Consider the following 16,134-nt stretch of genomic DNA (forward strand, 5'->3'; position numbering starts at 1 on the left):
GTAGTAATGACTGCTGAAAATGTAGCTTTGTCATCACAGGAATAAATTACATTTTAAAATACAGTATATTAAAATAAAAATCTGTTATTTTGAACTGAATATTTTACAATATTTTACAATATAGACAAATGCAGGCTTTGTGACCATAAGAAAGTTTTTTCAAAAATATTTAAAAATCTTACTAACCCCAAACGTTTGAGAAGTAGTGTATCTCACATATGTACTTTTATATCTTTTACCTTTATCATTTTACAATTTTATTTTATTTCTTATTTTAAACTTAATTTCACAATTACCTTATTTAGTTTGTACTCTGAAGTGGAAACAGGCTTCTATAGGATTCTTGTAGTTCTTTTCCATGACATTGAATGCAAATATAAAATGATAAACCACCATCTTATGAACGAGACTACATCATCTCAATCGTTTGACAGTACAAAACTCTAGTCACATCACAACTTTTATCCACACTTGTTTCCAAAAACCTGACATTGTAAACAAAACACAGCTGAACTCCCATGAATTTAGACTTTGCCTTCTGGAATATAAAGTGCTACATAAAAATGAAAAGTCTTGACATCAAACTGAAACTCTGACTTAACACTTATATACAATTTTTATAACCAGAGAAGTTTTATCCCATTGATTCAACTGACACTGATGGTACTAAGGACAGATCCCATTCAGACGAATGTCTTTTGATGTATCAGTTCCCTGTGATCAAGTCATAGACTGTGATGCAGTTTGTTCAAAGCTGCAGTTGGGCTTTGAATACTAATACTTTAGACCAATCAAAGCTGATTTCTTTAAAGGTAAGAAGGATAGAATGCCAAACACGAACTCAGAAGAAAATCCAGGGTTACAGTTGGCATTTAGTGAGTTCATTGAGGGAATTCACAAGCAGCTGACACTCTCATTTTTACGGCTTTTGGACAGATGTTGGTTTTTATTGGGAAGGGGCAGAGAAAAATCCCCATTGCCTATTGATCCAGTGAGCGGCAGGTGTGTGGACTGATAGGCCAGTGGTGGAATGGTGTTGACCAGAATTAGCTGTAGCGGTTTCTTCTCTTCGTGAAACTGGCATCGGATATATCTAGCAAAGGCCGAGCGGTAAGTCTTGTTGAAGAGTGTGTAAACCAGGGGGTTAACAGCGGAGGAAAGGTAACCAACCCACACAAACACATTCAACAGTCCGTTCATTATATCAGTGTCACACGCCGCCGGCTCGCAAACCACTGCCAAAACGTTTGTGATGAAAAAGGGACACCACATGACCACGAACAGGAAGAAGACCACACCCAGAACTTTGGAGGCCTTCTGCTCATTGCTGATGGACTGCACGCTGTGCCGTCCGAAAGGTGGCGTCACAACCCCTGACTCTGTCCCTGCTTCGCGGCTCAACGAGCGCCGCAAGAAGAGTTTCTTCTCTGAGGGTGAGAACGATGGGCCAGGGAGGAAGTTCAGAGTGAATCCTGTACTCCATTTGGGCCTGGGCACCAGCTGATCGAGGCAGAGCGTAGCCTCACTCTGCAAAGCACTGATAGTCAGGAAGTAGGTCACCACCATAATGGTCAATGGCACAAAGAAGGCCACAAAGGACCCAATCAACACAAAAGAATTGTCAGTCAATAGGCAGCTACCATCCTTGAAAACTTTGGTGTGATCGCGCAGACCCAGCACTGGGATTGGCATGGAGATGCCTGCAGAAAGACAGGGAAGAAAGTGCATTTGTAGTTTAGTTTAGTCTGCAGAAATTGTGACGGGCCAAAAAACACAGTGGCAAAAAATGATGACAGTTGATTATTTCACACAAAAGCACTAACGTTGTGTGGCCTGCAGTTGTTTATGACATATGCATCTGTTCTATCTATGTCCTTTTCACAGTCCATTTGTCCAAGCAAACGTAAATGAACGTAACTTTTATAGAAAACACATTAACATGCAATTCATTATTCTCTTTAATGGCATTAATGCCATAATTATTTGTCATATTGAACAAATAATCTTTAAACTCACTTTGTCCCCATCCCCCGAGAAGACCAGTCTGGGCAAGAGCCTCTTGGACACGATCAGATAAGACTTTTATGATTTGAAACTATGCAGCTATGCAGAACTCTGCATCCAAATGTCATTTTGAGTCAGGCCCAGAGAAAAGGCCTTAATTTATGGACAGACTGTTCTATAAATGAACATGCATATCCTCAGGATAAACAACTGTTTGTTGTGTTGTACTCATTACCCCGCTAGAACTTTTACGTTCCCAGAACATTCTCAGAACGTCCTCACTGGTGTTAAGGACGTTGTCTAGTAACGTTCCCAGAACGTTCAGAGACGATGTGGAGTTCTTTTAAGGAAAATTAGAGCTAAACCGATTAACAGAAGTGGCTGTACAAACAAAAAAATATTTTTTTCTTTAATGTCTTACAGAAAAGAAAAAAAAAGCTCTTTATAGGTACTTCCTGGATTATTATTATGAAACCTTTTCTTTAAAGGTGCCCTAGAATCAAAAAATGAATTTACCTTGGAATAGTTGAATAACAAGAGTTCAGTACATGGAAAAGACATACGTCTCATTTGTTTAAAAGACCTCCGGAAAACAGGCGAATCTCAACATAACACCGACTGTTATGTAATAGTCGGGACCATTAATATGTATGACCCAAATATTTGCATATGCCAGCCCATGTTCAAGGCATTACACAAGCCAGTATTAACATCTGGATCTGTGCAGAGCTGAATCATCAGACTAGGTAAGCAAGCAAGGACAACAGCAAAAAATCCAGATGGAGCGATAATAACTGAAATGATCCATGATATCATGATATTTTTAGTGATATTTGTAAATTGTCTTTCTAAATGTTTCGTTAACATGTTGCTAATGTACTGTTAAATGTGGTTAAAGTTACTATCATTTCCCACACAGCAGGGGACTCCTAGGCGGATCCACATTCAAGTCGCCAAATCCGCGTGACTGTCACATTCGTTTTGTCGCCACCCAGAGGATCAGGTCCGCATCCGGGCGACGCCATAAATTCTACTGTCAATCAGCGGGTCTTGAGCGGACCCATGTCGGGTCCGCGGGTGCGCACGCGCCTTTACTGTAACGGTTGTATCAATTTGCCGCGGAGGTAAGGTTTTAATCGCGGATGCAGCGCGGTGCCAAGGCGGGGTCCACGATCCGCCTTCGTTACAGATCCGTCACTGCGCGCAAGTGGACTCCGATACGGGTCCGTTCGCGGCAGAGGTGTATAGTCCAGGGGTCAGAAAGTAAAGTCCTGCTATATTTTCACCCACTGAAGCAATGTTAAAGTGAATGAGATAAATAAGTGATTAATTGAGTGACGATTCAGCATTATTGAAGACACCTGATGATAACAAGCAGAATCGGCAAAGGAGAAAATCACAATTTTTAAGCCACCATCACAGAGGTCATGGTTTGCTTTAGTTGGGCTCTCGACCCTTCACTTTTTAACATTGGATTTTGTTTGGGCTGCTGTAACTGAGTTGTAACAGCCAGACAAGCAAAGAGAAAAGATGATCAGGTGGTGTTGGTAATGTTTTCACATAATCATTATTTGATCTGAACTCATTTAGAGCCCAATCTCTGAGTTAGATTTACATTATTGGTTACAGCAGCACTGTGATTATACAGAAGATCAGTTTTATCAATGAAATATGAAGGATTTCTTAAAAGTTGTTCTGATTTTTTTTGGGCACACACAGACATCAAGAATCAGCGTATGAATCTCAAGAACGGTGACAAGTAACATATTCTGATAAACTGATCAACTGATGAACACTAGAAAACAAGCTACTAAAAAGTCACAGAAAAACAGTGAGAATAAAGAAATTACTAAGACAATTCAGCTCATAATTTATTCATGCAGCAATGCATGATGGGAGCCGTGGATGAGTTTTGATTGGTGGCACCCAGAATGCACTGCAACATGCTTTATTATTCTCACCATTGTTGAGATTCACAGGCTGATTCTTGATGTCTATGTCTAAATGAAAGCCTTTTTTTTTGTTTCTATGAACAATTTTTGATGCTTGAATTATTTTTGAAAAAAAAAAAAAAAAAAATCTTCCACTGTAGAATCACAGTGCTGCTGTAATCAATAATGTAAATCTAACTCAGAGATTGAGCTCTAAATGAGTTCAGTGATTCAGATCAAATAATGATAATGTGAAAAAATAACCAACACCACCTGATCTTTTAACTTTGTCTGGTTGGTTTTAATGCAGTTAAAACTGCCCAAATAAATTTTAATATTAAAAAGTCAAGGGTCAAGAGCTCAACTAAAGCAAACCCTGACCTCTGTGATGGTGGCTTAAAAATTGTGATTTTCTCCTTTGGTGATTCTGGTTGTTATCATCAGGTGTCTTCAATAATGCTCAATCATCACTCAATTATTTACTTAATTATCTCATTAACTTTAACACCGCTTCAGTGGGTGGAAAAAAAAATATGGCAGGACTTTTACTTTTTTAGCCCTGGACTTTCCACCTCTGCGCGATACCTCCACGGTGGATCCGCCACAGAGTCCTTTTGCTGTGTGGGTTATTACTGTATTCACGGAGACAAGAGAGCTATTTCGCTATTTTAATTTTTAAACACTTGCAGTCTGTATAATTCATAAACACATCTTCATTCTTTATAAATCTATCCAACAATGTAGCATTAGCCCGTTAGCCACAGAGCACTATCAAACTCATTCAGAATCAAATGTAAACATCCAAATAAATACTATACTCACATGATCCGAAGCATGCATGCAGCATGCATGATGAACATCTTATAAAGATCCATTTGAGGGTTATATTAGCTGTGTGAACTTTGTAAATGCACTGTATTATAGTCGAGAGCTCAGGGGGCAGGGAGCGTGAGATTTAAAGGGGCCGCTGTCTGAATCAGTGCATAGTTAATGATGCCCCAAAATAAGCAGTTAAAAAAATTAATTTAAAAAAATCTATCTCTCTAGATCTCAGCATCTTCACTTATTACAAACCACTCTGACTTTGTTTCTTTCATGCAAAACTTCTTAATGAGGTGTTGATGATTTATCAAAATTTATACATGTCACCATTACGGAGGTAAGCGCTTGCTTTAGTTGGGCTCCTGACCCTTGATGTTTTAACTAATATTTCTAATTTAAACAAACTTTTCAAGGACTGATATTGTCACAGTGCCTTTATAAAACACTTTTGTGAGCAAAAAAATCTTATCAAATGGACTTGGTTGCTCATTGTTAATAATTTCATATTATTCAATGATCACTGAATGTTGTATTTCTTTCATGGTGTATTTCTTTCATGGTGTAGTTCTATGATAACTCATAAAATCCTGTTTTGATAAAGTTTTAATCACCATGTAGAAATTATTCAGGAATATGTAGATTCACACAGACATCAAGATTCTGCATATGATCCTCAACAATGGTGACAACATTTTCAGATAAACAGATTAACTCTGAACATCACAAAACAAGCTGCTAAAGTCACAAAAAAAAAAAAAAAATTCATTTATTGTCACCATTGTTGAGGTTCATACACTGATAGATGTCTGTGCGAGTCTAAAAAACACTGATCAAAATTTTGTCTGTTTAATAAATCTTAAAAGAGAAAGAAAAAAAAAACATTAATGCTTAGCTAAAAGTCAGCACGCTCAGAGTTTAGTGTCTGAATAGAATCAGTGAATCAGGTCATGCATGATGATTGGCTCACCATTACTAACAACCAAATCCATCTTTCATCGGATCATTTCTTTGGCAAATTTTGCTGTAACAAGCATGTTTTGAAAACAGAGTTAAAGCAGTCAGTGAAAATCTAACATCAACATATCAAGAATCAAGAACACATCTAAAGCAAATGCTCACCTCCATAACGGTGACTAGAAACATTATTTTCTATAAAACACACATGTTGAACACCCACCTTGCGCAACATTGGTGACAAAAATTCTGAAGCTTTACAGAACATTCAGGATGTTCCTAAAATATCCTTTTTTAGTAGTGAAAGTGCTGCAGTTCAAGGTTCCTTATATGACTTTAGGGGGACATTCCATTTTGGTTAAATTTTATGGTCACATAAGAACGTTACAAAGTTACAAAAATTTGGGACATTAACAGAACATCCCCACACGGTCCTCTATTGGTCATTTATTAACATTCCCGATATGAGTTTAGGGCGACGTTCTATTTTGGTTATTTTACGGTCACGCGAGAACATAACAGGACATTTGGGAAGTTAACAGAACGTCCTATAGTAATAGTCCCCTAAACATTCCCAGAACGTCCTGAATGTTCCCTGAAGGTCTACCAAATAACGTTCTCCAACCCTTAAAAGAACTCCACATCGTGACCGTCTCTGAACGTTCTGGGAACGTTACTAGACAACGTCGTAACAGTGGGAACATTCTGAGAATGTTCCGGGAATGTAAAATTTCTAGCGGGGTAACCTGTCACCTAGTAACGTTCCCAGAATGTTTAGAGACGGGCACAATGTGGAGTTCAAGGGTTGGGGGACGTTATTTGGTGGACCTTCAGGGAACATTCAGGACGTCCTGGGAATGTTTAGGGGACTATTAGGACGTTCTGATAGCTTCCCAAATGTCCTCTTTGTAACATTCTCGCACGACCATATAATAACCAAAATAGAACGTCCCCCTAAACTCGTATCGGAAACGTTATTAAATAACCAACAGAGGACCGTGTGGGAACATTCTGTTAAAGGGTCATGAACCCCCCCTGTTTTAGCCTGGTCGTTCACACCTCTGAGCTGGAAAAAGTCTGTAAAAATGGATGTGTAAAGCTCGGGAAAAGTGGGAGTGTAGAGGGGGAAATAGGGAAGAGAACAACCAATGAGACACAGACATAGAACACACTCATGATACAGAATAATGAATATTAATATGTGAGCACGGAGAAAAATGACAACAAACTCCCAAGCACAAGGGAGAAATGCGAAAGAATATTTAAAAGGGCTAATAATACTTTCATTACGTTTACAAGCACTACAGTCTCATGATAAACAACACATAGCTTAACAGAGAAAGAATAAAGAGTTTAATTTGGTCCATTCTCTAAGTCTTTTGTTCATCAGAATAATCGTGTCATCGCGTTCAGATACACCATTGTATGAGTGTCCAGTTTGCACATATAATTCATTTGAAGAATATGTGTGCATACACCGTGCTGGTTCATGTTTGGTGCAGGAGAATGTGTGAAATATGTATATAAAAACTTTAAACACGGGTACTTTATTCTCTAAATGAGCTAGGATCCACATGACTTGTTAAACACAAAGCTTAGCTCCGCGCTGAAACCGATCATATGCGCGCTCCGAGTGTATATCATAATAACAATTGTATTTTTTCATGTGTTCGAATTCAAACTCCAGTTCTGACCGCATCGCGGGCAAAATACAAACAACAAGTGCTTACTGTGCTGAGGGAAACATCCCAGCTAACAGGGAACGTTTCCATAACTTTCACTAACGTTATGTAAAAGTTTTGTAAGTGTGAGAAAAAAACATTTCTAAAATAATGTTTCAGGAACATTCTTATAATGTTTTCATAGTTAAAATACATTCTCATAACGTTGAGAGGAAACATTCTTAGAACAACATTGCTGGAACGTTCTTACCATGTTATTTGTACTTGACTGATGTTCTCATAATGTTGATCAAAAACGTTCTCATAACAACGTTCTTGTAATGTCTTTATTACGTTATTTGTACTTGACTGATGTTCTCGTAATGTTGAGCGAAAACGTTCTCATAACAACGTTCTTGAAACGTCTTTATCATGTTATTTTACTTGACTGATGTTCTCATAATGTTGATCAAAAACGTTCTCATAACAACGTTCTTGTAACGTCTTTATCACGTTATTTGTACTTGACGATGTTCTCACAATGTTGAATGAGAACGTTCTCATAACAACGTTCTTGTAACGTCTTTATCACGTTATTTGTACTTGACTGATGTTCTCACAATGTTGAATGAAAACGTTCTCATAACAACGTTCTTGTAACGTCTTTATTACGTTATTTGTACTTGACTGATGTTCTCGTAATGTTGAGCGAAAACGTTCTCATAACAACGTTCTTGTAACGTCTTTATCACGTTATTTGTACTTGACGATGTTCTCACAATGTTGAATGAGAACGTTCTCATAACAACGTTCTTGTAACGTGTTTATCACGTTATTTGTACTTGACTGATGTTCTCGTAATGTTGAGCGAAAACGTTCTCATAACAACGTTCTTGTAACGTCTTTATCACGTTATTTGTACTTGAATGATGTTCTCATAATGTTGAATGAGAACGTTCTCATAACAACGTTCTTGTAACGTCTTTATCACGTTATTTGTACTTGACTGATGTTCTCATAATGTTGATCAAAAACGTTCTCATAACAACGTTCTTGTAATGTCTTTATTACGTTATTTGTACTTGACTGATGTTCTCGTAATGTTGAGCGAAAACGTTCTCATAACAACGTTCTTGTAACGTCTTTATCACGTTATTTGTACTTGACTGATGTTCTCATAATGTTGATCAAAAACGTTCTCATAACAACGTTCTTGTAATGTCTTTATCACGTTATTTGTACTTGACTGATGTTCTCACAATGTTAAATGAGAACGTTCTCATAACAACGTTCTTGTAACGTCTTTATCACGTTATTTGTACTTGACGATGTTCTCACAATGTTGAATGAGAACGTTCTCATAACAACGTTCTTGTAACGTCTTTATCACGTTATTTGTACTTGACTGATGTTCTCATAATGTTGATCAAAAACGTTCTCATAACAACGTTCTTGTAACGTCTTTATCACGTTATTTGTACTTGACGATGTTCTCACAATGTTGAATGAGAACGTTCGCATAACAACGTTCTTGTAACGTGTTTATCACGTTATTTGTACTTGACTGATGTTCTCACAATGTTGAATGAGAACGTTCTCATAACAACGTTCTTGTAACGTCTTTATCACGTTATTTGTACTTGACTGATGTTCTCGTAATGTTGAGCGAAAACGTTCTCATAACAACGTTCTTGTAACGTCTTTATCACGTTATTTGTACTTGAATGATGTTCTCATAATGTTGAATGAGAACGTTCTCATAACAACGTTCTTGTAACGTCTTTATCACGTTATTTGTACTTGACTGATGTTCTCATAATGTTGATCAAAAACGTTCTCATAACAACGTTCTTGTAATGTCTTTATTACGTTATTTGTACTTGACTGATGTTCTCGTAATGTTGAGCGAAAACGTTCTCATAACAACGTTCTTGAAACGTCTTTATCACGTTATTTTACTTGACTGATGTTCTCATAATGTTGATCAAAAACGTTCTCATAACAACGTTCTTGTAACTTCTTTATCACGTTATTTGTACTTGACGATGTTCTCACAATGTTGAATGAGAACGTTCTCATAACAACGTTCTTGTAACGTCTTTATCACGTTATTTGTACTTGACTGATGTTCTCACAATGTTGAATGAGAACGTTCTCATAACAACGTTCTTGTAACGTCTTTATCACGTTATTTGTACTTGACTGATGTTCTCACAATGTTGAATGAGAACGTTCTCATAACAACGTTCTTGTAACGTCTTTATCACGTTATTTGTACTTGACGATGTTCTCACAATGTTGAATGAGAACGTTCTCATAACAACGTTCTTGTAACTTCTTTATCACGTTATTTGTACTTGACTGATGTTCTCACAATGTTGAATGAGAACGTTCTCATAACAACGTTCTTGTAACGTCTTTATCACGTTATTTGTACTTGACTGATGTTCTCACAATGTTGAATGAGAACGTTCTCATAACAACGTTCTTGTAACGTCTTTATTACGTTATTTGTACTTGACTGATGTTCTCGTAATGTTGAGCGAAAACGTTCTCATAACAACGTTCTTGTAATGTCTTTATTACGTTATTTGTACTTGACTGATGTTCTCGTAATGTTGAGCGAAAACGTTCTCATAACAACGTTCTTGTAACGTCTTTATCACGTTATTTGTACTTGACTGATGTTCTCATAATGTTGATCAAAAACGTTCTCATAACAACGTTCTTGTAATGTCTTTATCACGTTATTTGTACTTGACTGATGTTCTCACAATGTTGAATGAGAACGTTCTCATAACAACGTTCTTGTAACGTCTTTATCACGTTATTTGTACTTGACGATGTTCTCACAATGTTGAATGAGAACGTTCTCATAACAACGTTCTTGTAACGTCTTTATCACGTTATTTGTACTTGACTGATGTTCTCACAATGTTGAATAAGAACGTTCTCATAACAACGTTCTTGTAACGTCTTTATCACGTTATTTGTACTTGACGATGTTCTCACAATGTTGAATGAGAACGTTCTCATAACAACGTTCTTGTAACGTCTTTATCACGTTATTTGTACTTGACTGATGTTCTCATAATGTTGATCAAAAACTTTCTCATAACAACGTTCTTGTAACGTCTTTATCACGTTATTTGTACTTGACGATGTTCTCACAATGTTGAATGAGAACGTTCTCATAACAACGTTCTTGTAACGTGTTTATCACGTTATTTGTACTTGACTGATGTTCTTACAATGTTGAATGAGAACGTTCTCATAACAACGTTCTTGTAACGTCTTTATCACGTTATTTGTACTTGACTGATGTTCTCGTAATGTTGAGCGAAAACGTTCTCATAACAACGTTCTTGTAACGTCTTTATCACGTTATTTGTACTTGAATGATGTTCTCATAATGTTGAATGAGAACGTTCTCATAACAACGTTCTTGTAACGTCTTTATCACGTTATTTGTACTTGACTGATGTTCTCATAATGTTGATCAAAAACGTTCTCATAACAACGTTCTTGTAATGTCTTTATTACGTTATTTGTACTTGACTGATGTTCTCGTAATGTTGAGCGAAAACGTTCTCATAACAACGTTCTTGAAACGTCTTTATCACGTTATTTTATTTGACTGATGTTCTCATAATGTTGATCAAAAACGTTCTCATAACAACGTTCTTGTAACGTCTTTATCACGTTATTTGTACTTGACTGTTGTTCTCACAATGTTGAATGAGAACGTTCTCATAACAACGTTCTTGTAACGTCTTTATCACGTTATTTGTACTTGACTGATGTTCTCACAATGTTGAATGAGAACGTTCTCATAACAACGTTCTTGTAACGTCTTTATCACGTTATTTGTACTTGACTGATGTTCTCACAATGTTGAATGAGAACGTTCTCATAACAACGTTCTTGTAACGTCTTTATCACGTTATTTGTACTTGACTGATGTTCTCGTAATGTTGAGCGAAAACGTTCTCATAACAACGTTCTTGTAACGTCTTTATCACGTTATTTGTACTTGACTGATGTTCTCATAATGTTGATCAAAAACGTTCTCATAACAACGTTCTTGTAACGTCTTTATCACGTTATTTGTACTTGACTGATGTTCTCACAATGTTGAATGAGAACGTTCTCATAACAACGTTCTTGTAACGTCTTTATCACGTTATTTGTACTTGACGATGTTCTCACAATGTTGAATGAGAACGTTCTCATAACAACGTTCTTGTAACGTCTTTATCACGTTATTTGTACTTGACGATGTTCTCACAATGTTGAATGAGAACGTTCTCATAACAACGTTCTTGTAACATCTTTATCACGTTATTTGTACTTGACTGATGTTCTCACAATGTTGAATGAGAACGTTCTCATAACAACGTTCTTGTAACGTCTTTATTACGTTATTTGTACTTGACTGATGTTCTCGTAATGTTGAGCGAAAACGTTCTCATAACAACGTTCTTGTAATGTCTTTATTACGTTATTTGTACTTGACTGATGTTCTCGTAATGTTGAGCGAAAACGTTCTCATAACAACGTTCTTGTAATGTCTTTATCACGTTATTTGTACTTGACTGATGTTCTCACAATGTTGAATGAGAACGTTCTCATAACAACGTTCTTGTAACGTCTTTATCACGTTATTTGTACTTGACGATGTTCTCACAATGTTGAATGAGAACGTTCTCATAACAACGTTCTTGTAACGTCTTTATCACGTTATTTGTACTTGACTGATGTTCTCATAATGTTGATCAAAAACGTTCTCATAACAACGTTCTTGTAACGTCTTTATCACGTTATTTGTACTTGACTGATGTTCTCATAATGTTGATCAAAAACGTTCTCATAACAACGTTCTTGTAATGTCTTTATCACGTTATTTGTACTTGACTGATGTTCTCACAATGTTGAATGAGAACGTTCTCATAACAACGTTCTTGTAACGTCTTTATCACGTTATTTGTACTTGACGATGTTCTCACAATGTTGAATGAGAACGTTCTCATAACAACGTTCTTGTAACGTCTTTATCACGTTATTTGTACTTGACTGATGTTCTCACAATGTTGAATGAGAACGTTCGCATAACAACGCTCTTGTAACGCCTTTATCACGTTATTTGTACTTGACTGATGTTCTCACAATGTTGAATGAGAACGTTCTCATAACAACGTTCTTGTAACGTCTTTATCACGTTATTTGTACTTGACTGATGTTCTCACAATGTTGAATGAGAACGTTCTCATAACAACGTTCTTGTAACGTCTTTATCACGTTATTTGTACTTGACTGATGTTCTCGTAATGTTGAGCGAAAACGTTCTCATAACAACGTTCTTGTAACGTCTTTATCACGTTATTTGTACTTGAATGATGTTCTCATAATGTTGAATGAGAACGTTCTCATAACAACGTTCTTGTAACGTCTTTATCACGTTATTTGTACTTGACTGATGTTCTCATAATGTTGATCAAAAACGTTCTCATAACAACGTTCTTGTAATGTCTTTATTACGTTATTTGTACTTGACTGATGTTCTCGTAATGTTGAGCGAAAACGTTCTCATAACAACGTTCTTGTAACGTCTTTATCACGTTATTTGTACTTGAATGATGTTCTCATAATGTTGAATGAGAACGTTCTCATAACAACGTTCTTGTAACGTCTTTATCACGTTATTTGTACTTGACTGATGTTCTCATAATGTTGATCAAAAACGTTCTCATAACAACGTTCTTGTAATGTCTTTATTACGTTATTTGTACTTGACTGATGTTCTCGTAATGTTGAGCGAAAACGTTCTCATAACAACGTTCTTGAAACGTCTTTATCACGTTATTTTACTTGACTGATGTTCTCATAATGTTGATCAAAAACGTTCTCATAACAACGTTCTTGTAACGTCTTTATCACGTTATTTGTACTTGACTGATGTTCTCACAATGTTGAATGAGAACGTTCTCATAACAACGTTCTTGTAACGTCTTTATCACGTTATTTGTACTTGACTGATGTTCTCACAATGTTGAATGAGAACGTTCTCATAACAACGTTCTTGTAACGTCTTTATCACGTTATTTGTACTTGACTGATGTTCTCGTAATGTTGAGCGAAAACGTTCTCATAACAACGTTCTTGTAATGTCTTTATTACGTTATTTGTACTTGACTGATGTTCTCATAATGTTGATCAAAAACGTTCTCATAACAACGTTCTTGTAATGTCTTTATCACGTTATTTGTACTTGACTGATGTTCTCACAATGTTGAATGAGAACGTTCTCATAACAACGTTCTTGTAACGTCTTTATCACGTTATTTGTACTTGACGATGTTCTCACAATGTTGAATGAGAACGTTCTCATAACAACGTTCTTGTAACGTCTTTATCACGTTATTTGTACTTGACTGATGTTCTCACAATGTTGAATGAGAACGTTCTCATAACAACGTTCTTGTAACGTCTTTATCACGTTATTTGTACTTGACTGATGTTCTCACAATGTTGAATGAGAACGTTCTCATAACAACGTTCTTGTAACGTCTTTATCACGTTATTTGTACTTGACTGATGTTCTCACAATGTTGAATGAGAACGTTCTCATAACAACGTTCTTGTAACGTCTTTATCACGTTATTTGTACTTGACTGATGTTCTCATAATGTTGATCAAAAACGTTCTCATAACAAAGTTCTTGTAACGTCTTTATCACGTTATTTGTACTTGACTGATGTTCTCACAATGTTGAATGAGAACGTTCTCATAACAACGTTCTTGTAACGTCTTTATCACGTTATTTGTACTTGACTGATGTTCTCGTAATGTTGAGCGAAAACGTTCTCATAACAACGTTCTTGTAACGTCTTTATCACGTTATTTGTACTTGAATGATGTTCTCATAATGTTGAATGAGAACGTTCTCATAACAACGTTCTTGTAACGTCTTTATCACGTTATTTGTACTTGACTGATGTTCTCATAATGTTGAGCTAAAACGTTCTCATAACAACGTTCTTGTAACGTCTTTATCACGTTATTTGTACTTGACTGATGTTCTCATAATGTTGATCAAAAACGTTCTCATAACAACGTTCTTGTAACGTCTTTATCACGTTATTTGTACTTGACTGATGTTCTCGTAATGTTGAGCGAAAACGTTCTCATAACAACGTTCTTGTAACGTCTTTATCACGTTATTTGTACTTGAATGATGTTCTCATAATGTTGAATGAGAACGTTCTCATAACAACGTTCTTGTAACGTCTTTATCACGTTATTTGTACTTGACTGATGTTCTTGTAATGTTGAGCTAAAACGTTCTCATAACAACGTTCTTGTAACGTCTTTATCACGTTATTTGTACTTGACTGATGTTCTCATAATGTTGATCAAAAACGTTCTCATAACAACGTTCTTGTAACGTCTTTATCACGTTATTTGTACTTGACTGATGTTCTCGTAATGTTGAGCTAAAACGTTCTCATAACAACGTTCTTGTAACGTCTTTATCACGTTATTTGTACTTGACTGATGTTCTCATAATGTTGATCAAAAACGTTCTCATAACAACGTTCTTGTAACGTCTTTATCACGTTATTTGTACTTGACTGATGTTCTCACAATGTTGAATGAGAACGTTCTCATAACAACGTTCTTGTAACGTCTTTATCACGTTATTTGTACTTGACGATGTTCTCACAATGTTGAATGAGAACGTTCTCATAACAACGTTCTTGTAACGTCTTTATCACGTTATTTGTACTTGACTGATGTTCTCATAATGTTGATCAAAAACGTTCTCATAACAACGTTCTTGTAACGTCTTTATCACGTTATTTGTACTTGACTGATGTTCTCATAATGTTGAATGAGAACGTTCTCATAACAACGTTCTTGAAACGTCTTTATCATGTTATTTGTACTTGAATGATGTTCTCATAATGTTGATCAAAAACGCTCTCATAACAACGCTCTTGTAACGCCTTTATCACGTTATTTGTACTTGACTGATGTTCTCGTAATGTTGAGCTAAAACGCGTTCTCATAACAACGCTCTTGTAACGCCTTTATCACGTTATTTGTACTTGACTGATGTTCTCATAATGTTGATCAAAAACGCTTCTCATAACAACGTTCTTGTAACGTCTTTATCACGTTATTTGTACTTGACTGATGTTCTCACAATGTTGAATGAGAACGTTCTCATAACAACGTTCTTGTAACGTCTTTATCAGGTTATTTGTACTTGACGATGTTCTCACAATGTTGAATGAGAACGTTCTCATAACAACGTTCTTGTAACGTCTTTATCACGTTATTTGTACTTGACTGATGTTCTCATAATGTTGATCAAAAACGTTCTCATAACAACGTTCTTGTAACGTCTTTATCACGTTATTTGTACTTGACTGATGTTCTCATAATGTTGAATGAGAACGTTCTCATAACAACGTTCTTGAAACGTCTTTATCATGTTATTTGTACTTGAATGATGTTCTCATAATGTTGAGTGAAAACGTTCTTAGGATAACATTCTGAAAACATGCTTTTAATGTTATTATATTGCTGAATGTTTTCATAATGTTATCATAATACGTTCTGAGTACGTTTATAAAAAGCATCCTTACATTGCAATCTGTGCTTAGTGAATGTTCTCATTATATAGAGAAAACGTTGTGAGAACAACATTGCCGTAGCCGTAACGTCTTTATGATGTTATTAATAATCGCTAAATGTTT

General features: G+C 36.0%; 1 protein-coding gene across 1 annotated transcript in view; it reads right to left on the bottom strand.

Moving 5' to 3' along the window:
- Window positions 1–894: 894 nt before the first annotated feature.
- Window positions 895–16,134, bottom strand: part of htr2aa (5-hydroxytryptamine (serotonin) receptor 2A, genome duplicate a) — a 35,532-nt gene continuing 20,292 nt past the window's right edge. The window contains exon 3 of the mRNA XM_067410091.1: window positions 895–1,700. Coding sequence (XP_067266192.1) covers window positions 895–1,700 — 806 coding nt within the window. The remainder of the gene's footprint in view (window positions 1,701–16,134) is intronic.

The sequence above is a fragment of the Chanodichthys erythropterus genome, chromosome 14 (assembly GCF_024489055.1).
Source record: "Chanodichthys erythropterus isolate Z2021 chromosome 14, ASM2448905v1, whole genome shotgun sequence".
Lineage (NCBI taxonomy): Eukaryota > Metazoa > Chordata > Actinopteri > Cypriniformes > Xenocyprididae > Chanodichthys > Chanodichthys erythropterus.